The 12,328-nt window shown below is 42.3% G+C and overlaps 2 protein-coding genes across 3 annotated transcripts in view; one reads left to right on the top strand and one right to left on the bottom strand.

Moving 5' to 3' along the window:
- The window catches only part of FBXL5 (F-box and leucine rich repeat protein 5), a 36,047-nt gene extending 29,628 nt beyond the window's left edge, over window positions 1-6,419 (top strand). Inside the window, exon 11 of the mRNA XM_061379836.1 lies at window positions 5,778-6,419. Coding sequence (XP_061235820.1) covers window positions 5,778-5,854 — 77 coding nt within the window. The 3' untranslated portion in view covers window positions 5,855-6,419. The remainder of the gene's footprint in view (window positions 1-5,777) is intronic.
- A 1,501-nt stretch (window positions 6,420-7,920) lies between these two features.
- The window catches only part of LOC133226372 (complement C1q tumor necrosis factor-related protein 7), a 72,959-nt gene continuing 68,551 nt past the window's right edge, over window positions 7,921-12,328 (bottom strand). For both annotated transcript variants that reach the window (XM_061379861.1, XM_061379862.1), the window contains 4 exons: window positions 11,016-11,138; window positions 10,376-10,434; window positions 9,756-9,933; window positions 7,921-8,787 (listed from right to left, as the gene is read on the bottom strand). In XM_061379861.1, coding sequence (XP_061235845.1) covers window positions 8,599-8,787; window positions 9,756-9,933; window positions 10,376-10,434; window positions 11,016-11,138 — 549 coding nt within the window. In that variant the 3' untranslated portion in view covers window positions 7,921-8,598. The remainder of the gene's footprint in view (window positions 8,788-9,755; window positions 9,934-10,375; window positions 10,435-11,015; window positions 11,139-12,328) is intronic.

The following is a 12,328-nucleotide window of genomic DNA, read 5'->3' as shown; positions in this document are numbered from 1 at the left end:
ATAAGTAGTAGCATCTCAGAAGTTTGTGGCTGTTCTCTATCAGAAGGAAGTTGATAAAAACTTAGAAGTGGTATCCTAAGCAAAATCCTAAAGTGGGAAATGACCTTTTATAACTGAATCCCCCACAGTTTTATCTGGGTACTGTTCTTTGTATTTTCACTCAAATTCATTTTGATGGAGCTGTTAAGTGCAAAACTAATGCCTTATTCTGCTCTGTGGGCAGCAGGATTTCTGCAACAGCTTGAGCTATTTCTGTATCACTTGGTGTTTCTAAAGTAACTATAGGGAAAGCAATAGCTGTGTCATTTAAATCAGTCCCTATCTGTTTTGTTACTTTGCACATACATGGGTTGTATTATTAGCTGTTGCAGAAAGATTCCTGCTCTGTAAGCTTGTAGAAAATAATTTCATAATTTTCTTCACCTACCAGTTTATCAGAACTGGGATCATTTTAGAAAACCCGTCAGTCCTGCAGAGCAAAAAATGGAGCCAACAGCATGGAATTTAGCCATCTCTGAATAAGAAAGATATCACTGTTATCTGCTGATAAATGAGGGCTTTACTTTCACCTACAGCCTATTTGCAGATGTTTTTGTCTATAAACACTGAGCGTGGGGGCCCTTAGCTTCACTGGATTTTCTTTGTGGAGGGTTTGCTGGGCTTGCTTGCTAGGCATGTTTGTTTGCAGTTTTCAGCATTTCAAGTGCTGGTCTAACCGTAGTTGCTCTAAAAAGGTAGGGCAGCTTGGTTGGATTGACTCAGTTGGGTCTGAGTCACAGCCTGCTGCTGCACAGCAGTAATAAGATGCAGGTTTTAAGAGCAGAGGCCATGAATTTGCTCACACTTCCAAATCTCTTTTGTTTGCTGTTAGTATGACTTTGGTTCTTGGTGTGCATACGAATGTTTAGGATCTCTTACTTCTGTTCTGCTCAACACTGGAGACTTAGATAATCCTCAGCCGCAGCTGAAAACAGATCTGTCAGTATATACCCTTCCTAATGGCTGATTATTTTTCATCTCTCAAGCACATTTGATCAGTAAGAAAAATTAAATGTTTCACTTGTCTCTTGCTGCATAAAATTTGTATTTCCCCGTGGGCTATTTTATCCAGCTGTGTTCAGTCTCCTTGCTGGATACTTACTCAGTTTTGAAGGAGTGCTCCCAGCTTCAGGATTGGAAAAATGGGGCTCCCTGATTTCTGCAGCAGTTGTCCTTTGAAGCTTTTACATGTGATTCAATTTCCAGAGTTTTTTAATGATGGAGTCCTCAGGTGCTTAATTAAAGAAATAGGGCATTAATGAAATAAAGTCGTGGTAATTCTGATGCATCAGTCTTCTGGCATTTTGAAATTCACTGCTCACAGTTTGAGCTGTCTTCCAGCAACGGAGCCAAGACTTTGCAGTTTCTCTCAAGATGTATGGACTCCTGTGTACAGATTGATATGGGAGTGCATTGTTGTTAGACTTACAAAAACCAGTTCCTGAGTTCTACAGATAACCAAGGTGTTTTCACAAAGGTGTGTAAGAGTCATTTTACCACGGGGCTGATAAAGAGCAACACTCACTAAACTCAGATTTGACTTTATGTTGCATTTATGTATTTTTCAAAGGTAAAGCTTAATTTGATGGCTCTTTTTTAGTAATTCTCTTGTAATGTATTACTGTTGCTACATTACTATCACATACAGGATGCAGTATTGATGATGGAGCCTCTCATGGTGGTGGCTGTGAAAAAGAATTGTCTTTCCTTCCCTCCTTTGTGCTCCTTGCAGCTCATTCCTGCTTTCCTGTGGCCAGCATTAGCCTTTCTGTAGCTACTTTGTAAATTAAGTCAAAACCTTCCTTCCCCAGAGCCCTCTTCTCTCTTCCTAGACAGGTCAGGGATCCATCTTGCTATAGACCACATGACAGTTTCTGCCACCACAGGTGAGGGCTAGAACAAGTGGCTGAAGGATTGTTATGGTGGCAGGCTGTTGTCCTGGCTGGAAGGGTTCTGTCACCATGGTCACAGTCTGGGCTCTTACGTGTTTTTGTTGAAATGCCTAACTTCTTTCTAGAAAACTTCTGGTAATGTTTGTTTCACTGGTATGTGTGACAGAGTAATGCAATAGCTGTGCTCCTCTTATATTGCAAGGCATGTTCATGTGTACTTTATTTGAAAACACAGCTGTTCGTCATGAGTAAACAGGCCTTTATTCTAGGTCACCTGAAGCATCTGAGTAATCGGATGTGCACATAAAGAGCATTACAGTAATCCAGTTTAGAGGTGACTAAACCAGTAACGTAGACTGTAGCAGGTTAGATGAGAATGGATTAACTTTCCCAGGTGGACCAGCCCAAAGCACACTGTACTGCTAGCACTTGTTAAGTCATCACAGTCAGTAGAAAGAGAAGGGACCCTTCTGAAAGTCAGCCCCATTCTAAGTAGATCTGATATGACCATCTCATTCACTTGGCAATGTAAGAGGAACTGTATACAGTTACCATATTGCTTAACCTAGTGCATCAGTGAAGCGAGATGAAATGGAGACCTTGCGTATAGAGTCCAAAGGAAACACAAAAGAATGTTTTTTGACAAGATTAAAGAGGTCATTTGAGCTCAAACAGATTGTTTGAAAACAAAGTCCAGTCTAAATGGGGTCAGTAGTAAAGACTGGGGAAATCAGAGATTAGGAAGCCAAAGAGATGTAGCCAGAGTTAGTTCTAGCAATTAGAGCTAGGGAAACAAAAACACGGTCTCTCTGGCTGTCAGAAGCAAAGGCATTTGAATTTTGCTATCAGTATTGAATGTAAAAAGAATAAGGAGGGCTAGGCCATTTATAGAGGAGATAAATGACTTTTGATGGAGGAAATAATTGACATGTCAAAACATAACTGAAATGAGTCATAATCAAATAGCCTTACTTTTCAGTAATTATGTTTGGCATTAATGACACTTATTACCTTGTAGTAAGAGTGTAAAATACCCTCCAAATTATGGGAATTGCCTGTATATGCTAACAAAAAATTTCAGTGCGGTGTGGTTAATGTCATTTGCAGTTCAGTGCCTAATAAATGAAGAAATGAACCTGTAAACTTTTCAGACGGTGCAGTTTACTTTGACGTTTCTGAGATTTTGAGATTTTAAGTTGCTGTGGGACTGTTTAAAAAACTGCAGGGTAGTTAAATGGTAGGTGGAAAGGGCAGGGCTTGATGGTCACTGTTCAGGATGGATAGGAATCTAGAAGGTGACATATCTCCCTGTCTTCCCCTGTGTTGTGTCCTGTCCCCCTAGTTCCACCCTGCAGTTCTGTGCTGTGCTCAGTCTCACCCAGCTTTTCCATTGCTGTTGTGGTGTAAGAGATACACATGGTAAATTCCATGTTTTTGAGTGGTACTGGGCTGCTGAAGATTTCCAGAAGGACCTCTTAAGAGCTTCAGTACAGCTGTATGTATGTTATACGTATGTGGTTGGAAATAATCAAACTATGACTGCATGAAGCTGAATTCAGAACTGGCAGTTGCAGTGTGCAGACAATGATTTCAGAGAGCAGGTGCTAATTCTGAGATCTTTCTTGTTTGCAGCAGCAGCCAAGAAAGTCACCAGTGTTATGAGTCATCAGGGTGTTGAGAACAAGATAAGTGTTGCTGCATGGTCCTGGAAGCCTTGAGGCACTCATTTGGAGTACTGCATGTGGTCTTCCTGTTTTGAGGGGTGTATAACAGAGTTACAGAAGATAGAGGTCTACTGAAAAGAGTTAGGGAACTGCGCAGCTGTCTTGCAAGGAGATGCACAAAAGGCTGGAATGCTTCAGTCTGAGAATGGGAAGGCTGAAAGGGCGATGGCTGCTTACAGAACTGGAAAGCAGTAGGTGAGGCAAATTCTGCAACAGTGACTCCAAATTCTGCAGGATTGCAGCCCAGTGACAGTAGATGAAGTGGGCAGGTGATTGATTTAAAACAGATGTAACAGTGTAGTGGACTTCTGGAACTCGGTTCTGTCAGAGCTGTGGAATCGGTTAGGTAGAGGTTAAACAAGTGCATGCAGGAATAAGCCATAAACAAATATTGCAGGGAATGGACTTTAATGTCCCTACTACAACAGTCGGGTATGCTGGGAAGACATAAAAGCTGCGCACGATAAGTGTACATTGTCTCCGTAGATAACACTCGCTGTTTCCAGTGATGAAGGTAGTCTTAGATGGACATTGGTCAGACCTAGAAGTGCAGGTTTTATGTTCCAGTTACGAGCATGAGGAAGATAATTCTTAAAGTGAGCAAGAAAAGGATGGAAAATGGCATTGAAATATACGGAATATTCCCTTCCTTGGGATGTCGTGGTTCTGTACGTAACTGTGAACTGTAGAACTGTGCTTCTGTAACAGGCATTTTACTAGAAATGTGACAGTTGCTTCAGAATTGCTGATGTGCTGCTTAGCTGTGGCAATGATGAGGAAGGTCAGCTACAACTTGGAAAATGCTGCTGCACAGGACATGCTCTGCTAAACCAGCTATTCAGAATCACCGAGCCTCCTTTTTTAAGGACTTACGAAGAGGCTTTCAGACTCTAGCTTGTAAGCGACTTGGAGGATCAAAGTTAGTTCAGGTGAATAAAGATTTGAAAAGGAAAATGAGTTTACTGACAAATGGAAGTTTAACTGTTTTGCATACTATAACCATTGTCCCTCCTTATAGCTTCAGGTTTGTTTTATTCAGTCTCATGCATGTTAACTTAATTACCTTGTAGAATATTCCTCATCGGTGTGTCGTGTGAAGCAGAAAGCTGATTTGCAGACACCAGGTTCTTGGAAATTAATTGAATTATGACTTCGAATCCCTGTTCAAAAGGGAAAAAAACAAGCCAGACGTAGCATGGTGCCCTACCTAGTTCATGACATGATTTTGCTAGTCTTTTCTAAATGCATTAAAACCACCTTAACTATTCTTTGATTTGTCTCAAATACAAAGGAGGGGAATTTGGGTTTTTCTGGTTAGGTCTTTCCCAGTTTTAGTTAACTCTGCAACCCACTTCCAGTTTATGTCAGGTGCCAGAGTTCAGACAATCTGATTGTAAATGTTTTGTGTGTCTAAAGCAGGCTGCAGGAAATAAAATTCTGTACTAATAAATGTAATAGTTTCTTATCTCATGATCACTTTAACATTTCAAGTTAAAGGGCTAACAGTAAGCAAAGGTAAGTGGAGGTGGGTAGAATCACCGTGTTGGTTTGTACTGTCTGTGCTCACAACTCTTTCTTTTTCAGCGGCTGGTTTTTAGCCCTACAGCTTCTGGTAACTGTGGTGATACAAAATGTTGATGCTTCTGTTTAGTTTTTGAATGTCCAGTCAGACTGTATGAGTCTGGCCAACCAGGAAGTGTTCATTGCAAAAAAAAACTTGACTAAAAACCTGTTTTCATTATGGTAGAAATTGCTTTGGAGATTATGGTTGTCCATGAGGTTGTTGAGTTTGATAAACGGGCATTAAATATGCATTGTGTAAATACACCTCAATTCTGAAAGCAGGCCGCGAGAGCTTGCTGAAACTTGCTTGTGTAGTGCTGCTCATCATACATCTGCGTCACTCTCAATGTGTTACCTTCATGGGACTAAGGTACTAGAGCACAAATTGAGGTTCTTACACTGGGCTAGTGCTGGCAGTGTTTCAGACTTCACAGTGCTGAATGAAGTGTAGTGCAAGAATGAAAATGAGGAGACACTTCCTGAATCACCAGGTTCTGAGGATTCTGGATCTGAGCAAATATCCTTTTCTCCTTCTCACATGTGCTCTGTTTTTGTGCAGGTCCTCATGCTGAAACCGCCAGTGGATGCCAGAATTTGCAGTGTGGTTTTCGGGCCTGCTGCCGCTCTGGCGAATGACCGCTGACTCCTGACCTTTCAGTCTACTTCATTTAGCTGAGCAGGCTTCCTTTCATGCACTTTACTTACAGTTTGCATCTTGTGTTAACAATCCTTGGAGTGAGATTTGTTCTACTAGCCTGACCCTGCCCACAACTTCAGAATCTTAATTATGAGTGTACTGTACAGTGTTGTAACAATCTCACAATCTCATTTGGTTTGGGGGTGTTGGGTTTTGTTTTACTTAATTTGGGGAAGATGGGAAAACATTCAGATGTCTCTTTATGCCACTTTCTCCCAAGTTCGGCACTTAAATAGACTTTACTGGATTCTTTTGTGTTAAGTGAATGGGCTTTTTCTGTTTTGAATCCGTAAGTACAATACAAAGCTCTGCAGAGAATTTGAAATGTATTGTTTGCGTTTGGGTAACAACTCTACACCTTTAGGAGCCTTGTTTCTTCCCCTTTCCTCTCATCCTCAAGTTGTTCTTTATATTGCAAAATTAGGGAAATTCTCACCTTCCTTTTGCATTTGGTTTTGTATTTGGGCTTGAAAGGCATACTCAAATAAAACATTCCCACCAATATGACCCTGGCGTAGCACTTGAGTTATACATGCTTTTGAGGTGTGATGTGCAGGCGTACCATGCCAGCACGCTGCAGAGATGGGGTGGGTGTTGCAGAGCTGTGAACCTGCAATGTGTGTGGGGTTGTGTTTTGGTTTTTTTTTGTTCCTCTAACCATGCTAAGGTGTATTTTTGGCACAGCTTCCAAGGAAGCCTATTTTCATTAATAGGAAATCCAGGAAGCCAAAGTCACATTTTTCCCCATGGCTTTGATTTGTAAAAAGGCTGCTTGCTGAACACCAGAGATTAGCAGGAAGGCAGAAGATCCACTGCTGGGCCAAGTGAAACCTGAGCTAGGAAAAGATGAGTAATGTTTGAGTAGTGTGTGAGTGTTTGTGTGGCGGTATGGGGAAGAGCCCATGGCAAGAAGGAGTGTTGTAGCCCATGCTAGGGTGCAAACTTCAGTGGCCACCAGATCATGAGTGGTTTTCCTCAGGCGGAGGAGGGGTGGGTGGTGTCCCAATTCTGGCTGGGTTAATTTTCTTCCTAGTAGCTGGTGCAGGGCTGTGTTTTGGCTTCAAACACCACCACTGATAACACACCGATGTTTTGGCTGTTGCTAAGTAGCACTTACCCAATCAAGGACTCTTCAGTCTCATCCTCTGCTAGTGAGGAGGGGCTCAAGGAGCAGGAGGAAGCAGAGACAGAACACTTGACCTGAACTAGCCAAAGGGGTATTCCATACCACAGCATGTCATTCTGCGTGTAGAAAGTGGGGGGAGTTGGCTGAGGGAGGTCAGTCGCTGCTTGGGGTTGGGCTGGGTATGTCAGCAGGTGGTGAGCAATTGTATTGTGCATCACTTGTGTTGGATGTTTTTTTGTTTGGTTAGGTTGGGTGGTTTTTTTTGGTGTGTGTGTGGGTGTTCAGTATTTTCCTTTTCATTATTATTATTGCTAGTACTATTAGTAGTGCACTTTAATTACTAAACTGTTCTTATCTCAACACATGGGTTTTACCACCCTACTGGGTGGGGGCAGGTGAGGGAGCAACTGGAATGCATGGGTTAAACCACATCAGTGGGCACCTTTGTAGAAGGCAGACTGGTCTCCCCTGCCCATCCTGACTCAGTTTTTGAAGGCTGTCATTATCACTTGGAAGAGCGTGATTAGCAAGGGAAGTGCAGAAGTACAGGTATCAGTATTGGCAGTATTAACACCAAGTTAAATATTAACTACTTGCATATCCTGGCAGTGTTCAAAGCCAGCTTGGACAGGGCCTTGAGCAGCCTGGTCTAGTGGAAGTTGTACCTGCCCACAGCAGAGGGGTTGGAACTAGGTGATTCCTAAGGACTAAGGTCCTTTCCAACCTAAACTATTACATGATTCTATGATATTAATATGTAAATGTGTTTTTTGGTAAGCTATTCTTTTCATACTCTTTCATTAGGGTAACTTGCAGCTAAGGATTTCATTCTCCAAAGTAATTTAATCAAATTCTTGTAGAAAATGAATGAGCTTCCACTTAGATTTTGTCATAAATATTTATTAAAGATGAAGCATTTAACTTGTAAAGAAAATGTCATCTTACACCTCTAAATGGTGCTGGCATTATACAGCCACTAAGTATGGAGCAGCAGATGAAATTGCCTCTTAAATACTGAAGTGTGGTCTTCACTGATGGCTCTTCGGTGCGTGAAATGTACTTGTGGGTAAATACTCCTTCATTCAGGAGCTGGAGTACTGGAAAACTGTAACTGTATTTGCCACTGTCTTTGAAGAGGAAGAAAGGCTGTAGATAAAATAAACTGACTAGTAAAAACCATCATTCTCAAGGCATGATTCTAGGAACCACCTGATACCTAGAAATGAGGTGGCTTGAACTGCTGTGGTACTCTGCAGTGTCACCACCATATGAGGGCATCTGTAACACTCTGAGAGAATGGTGTCCCACTGAGAGCAATAAACACGGCATAAAAATTGCCTATTAGTAGTACTGGAGTTGCATGCTCTCAGTCTCTTCCTTGGCGGTGGTAAGTAGCCTCATCAGTGGCTGTAGGATGGTAACACTCGTGTTTGCAGCTACTGAAACCCTCATTTGATGTTTAAAATACTTGAGATAGCTCAAATCAGCAGTGTGAGAAATCTCTCACATTTGTCCCCTACATAAGCAAATTTCTGTAGGTATTCTGACTTGTCTGTACTACTTATTTCGAACAAGTGAAGCCACATAAATCCATACAGAGAGAACGTTTTGGGGATAAGCATGAACATACACAGCTAAAGCAAATTCAACGTTGGCAATGTCAATGGTGTGAACACCGGTGCTGTGTACAGCTTCTATTAAAGGTCTGACTTCAGAAAATGGCCTGTGAATAGGAAAACCGGAGACCTAGGAGAGAGAACGAGGAAAAACAGGTAATGAGGAAAGGTAAAGGCACTGGAATAAATACATAGGTTTAAAAACCTGTTCTACTCTGCATGCAAATTTATGCTGGCCTGAGGAGTTGCAATAAAAAAGGCTTATTTTCTATTTTAATACCACCTCCCTATTTCCTGTACTCCAGGCAAGCTGCTGCCATTTCTCCTCTCTGGGTTAAGTTTGAAGTGAAGATGTTTGTTTAGAAATGCAGTACAATAAAATTACATTAATGAACACATACAGTGTAGCTACAGCTTTTCTGCCTTCTAACTGGTGTTAATTCATTGTGTTCTGTCTGCCTGCTCTGCTGAGGAGTTGATGTGGCAGGCATCTCCTGCCCATCATACATTTCAGGTCCAACAGGACCTGAAACCGCAGCTCACTTTGACGGTGGCTACGCTGTGTCTGGTGTTGCCACATGTGTGAACATGAAGAGCAGGAGGACCTAAGCGTTACAACAGCCTGGAGGAAGAAGGAACAGGCACACTGGTGGCTGCAGTGAATGCTGAAGTACAATTTCTTCCTATAAAGAGTTGGAGCAAGGACTAGAAAAGCAGCAAAGCATGGTGGTGTGTGGGCTCCTGCAGCTGTAAGTAGACTGTTTAACACTACTCGGCACCACTGCCAGGTTCTTACCAACCAGACTTGAGAGCTAATGCACCGGTCAGCCTGTTCTGTGGTAGAGCAATAATGCAAGAACAGCGCAGCTAGTTTACCTGTACATTCTGATCTTTACATTCAACAGGAAAATTTTATCTTCAACATCTGTAACTGAAATAGATAATCACTCCTTACATCTGTTTGAGTATAAAAGTCCTTGTGACTCTCAGTAGCAGAAGAAATATATAACCTAGCACACTTATGCCACAAAGCATTACAAAATCCTAGGGATTTAGACGACCCTCCTATGCACAAGCCAGACATGTTCACAGCAGTACCCTGTAATCCCCTAGCCGTTTCTGCAGCTCGGCCTGATGATCGTCTTCTACATCTTTGCCTTGGTTTTGTTCCAGCAGCGGCAAAAAGCTCCGTAGGGCAGAGGTACAGTATCTGTTCCAGCGCGTGAGGTGCCTTGGTCTCCATTCCATAATCTTCTCTTTTAATATTTTCTCAATCCTGCAGTAAAACAGAGTGATTGTTACCATTCTAGTCCTGACTGGACACCTCAACTGGTCCTCTCTGACACACTTAGTATGTTTATGGGGATCACAAATGACCTCAGTTAAATTTACTGCTACCTAAAAGCACAGAAAAGCAATGCCAACATAGCTGTGTCGTGCCTGCATGTTAACTGACAGAAGTGGATGCCAGGAGCTTGCAGCCCTTTCTAGTTTACAGCTTCTCATCCCTCTATAGCATCTTGCTTATTAGGAAGCTGTGCAGCCATGGCTGATCAGCTCTTTCTCTATTAATGAGGGAGCATGAAAAGCAGCCCTGTGAACTGCTGGCTTGCTTAGGCCAGTCTCAGCTCCCAGCATTCACAGCAGGTTTTGGGATCTGGGTGGGAACAGGTGCTGGTTATCAGGACCAACAGCATTTGTTCTGGAGGTACAATTACCTGCCCTGGAGTTCCACTGCAGCAGCCTTGTCTGAACACTGGTAAACTAACTCTTCAGGCTAGAAATAAGACAGTGAAACATGAAAATGTGCAATCTCTTCTGGCTATACAACAACATCAGGAGTTACTGCCCTGCTGGTACTCCCATGAGTTCACAGTTATGCTAAAATAATCTCTTGGTTACTAGAGACATGATAAAAACATTAACTAGATGCTTGTGTGTAACAGTGTTTGGGTATTTTTGTTTGTTCTCTCATCCCAAAGGAAACTTCAACTCCCTTTGATAAACTCTGGAGGAATCACAGGTTGTTTACTAGGGATGTCCTAGCCATAAGACAAGCATGGACATTATAATACCAAGCTACTACTTTAGATATGTCTGTGTTAAAAGATTTGTTCCTTTTTACTTCACTGTTGTCCCATGTTCTTACATGGGTAGTTAAAAGGACAACAGGCATGCATCCGTTCTCTATAAAACCAAATGCTTTACACGATTCTGCTTTGCCTGTTTTTTAAGCAGTGTCTAGGAAAATCTGTTTACAACCTAATGCTACATGAATACACTTAACCACAGAAGTCCAAAGAATTTAGTCTGTGGCCTCTCAACCCTTCAAACCAAGCTGTTAACATCCAGTGATACCTGAATGCTGCTGAGGCCAGGGTAGGGAAAGCTTCTGGAGAAGAAAGACTTCCAACGTTTTGGTTTGCTGACATCAAAACTTATCCTTGCTGGAGAATCATGTTCTTGCACATTAAACCAGATCTACAAGAAAGCGAGGTTTTTTTAACTTTTGGTATATAACCACACCTATGGAACACATTCCACCTACGTGCCACTAACTTGACCTCCCAGAGCAAGTGCCAGTATGAGTTCATATGGAACAAGGCACTCTGCTGTAGTCACAGCTCATGTGCAGCTTCGGGATCCTGCATCAAAAGGCATGGTGCTGCTCTACTATGTCTCATGATTCTGAATGTGGACTGAGAGTAGTGTATGGACAGAATTACTGACTGCAGCTGGCAACTTGGAATCATGGCATCACTTAGACTGGAAAGGATCTGCAGGTACACACAGCATCTATGTATACTCTGTCACTGAAGGGAACCCATGTCTTGCACCCCACTTTTTTATAGATAATCAGTTTGGTCTGTGAGCCTAAACTGCAGGTTAAATACTATTTTGCTTAAACAAAAACCCCAAACCAACTGAACCCTCCCCAGAACACGGTCTGTGAAAGAGAACTGACACTTTAAAATAAATGTGCTTTAGAATATTAAATGCTCAGCTCAAGTCATAGTTTGTGTGTAGAATAAAACCCCTGATAATTACAAAACAAAACTGACAATGCATGACACTTCAGATGACTTCCCCAGGTATGTTTTCAATACAGGATATAAAAGCTGTTTGCTATGATTTGGTGCATAATGGAAGCCTGACTCACTGCTTCCTTATAGTGTTCCCAAAAAACAGAGGAGCAAACCTTTACACTGAATTTGAAAACCTAGCATCTTTTTTTAAACTGACCTTCTGTTTCCTCAGTGTCAGCCTCTCGCACATCTCTCTCTACCTCACCATCATGTCCTGGTTTGTGTCCCCAGGAATGCTGCTGGCAGGAACCTGCCCAGGGTTTCTGTCTCTCCTGGCACAGACCCAGCTTAGCCCCATTCCCCCTCCTCCGGCTCACCTGCCCTAAGCTGCACAGCTCCTTCTTACCCTGTTGTCTTGCCCTCACTGCTCTCAGAGGGCTTCCAGACACGCAGCGAGTAATGCCACAGTGAACATGCACTAGTATTCCTTGTATTTTATAGCAAATAAACAGGAGGACTTAACACCAGGCAGAAAATCAGTACAGTTTCTGTGCCTTGTAGTGCCACCTCTGTGTTTTGCACACAGAACCCAACAGGGCTGTGCCAGCCACTGCGTATGCAACTCAAGTGACTCCTTCCAGTACG

The sequence above is a fragment of the Neopsephotus bourkii genome, unplaced genomic scaffold (genome assembly GCF_033783945.1).
Source record: "Neopsephotus bourkii isolate Nb327-2 ecotype Australia unplaced genomic scaffold, CSIRO-AGI_Nbou_v1 NB_1780, whole genome shotgun sequence".
NCBI lineage: Eukaryota > Metazoa > Chordata > Aves > Psittaciformes > Psittacidae > Neopsephotus > Neopsephotus bourkii.
The sequence above is the reverse complement of the archived record's forward strand: the minus strand, read 5'-3'. Positions and strand labels throughout refer to the sequence as shown.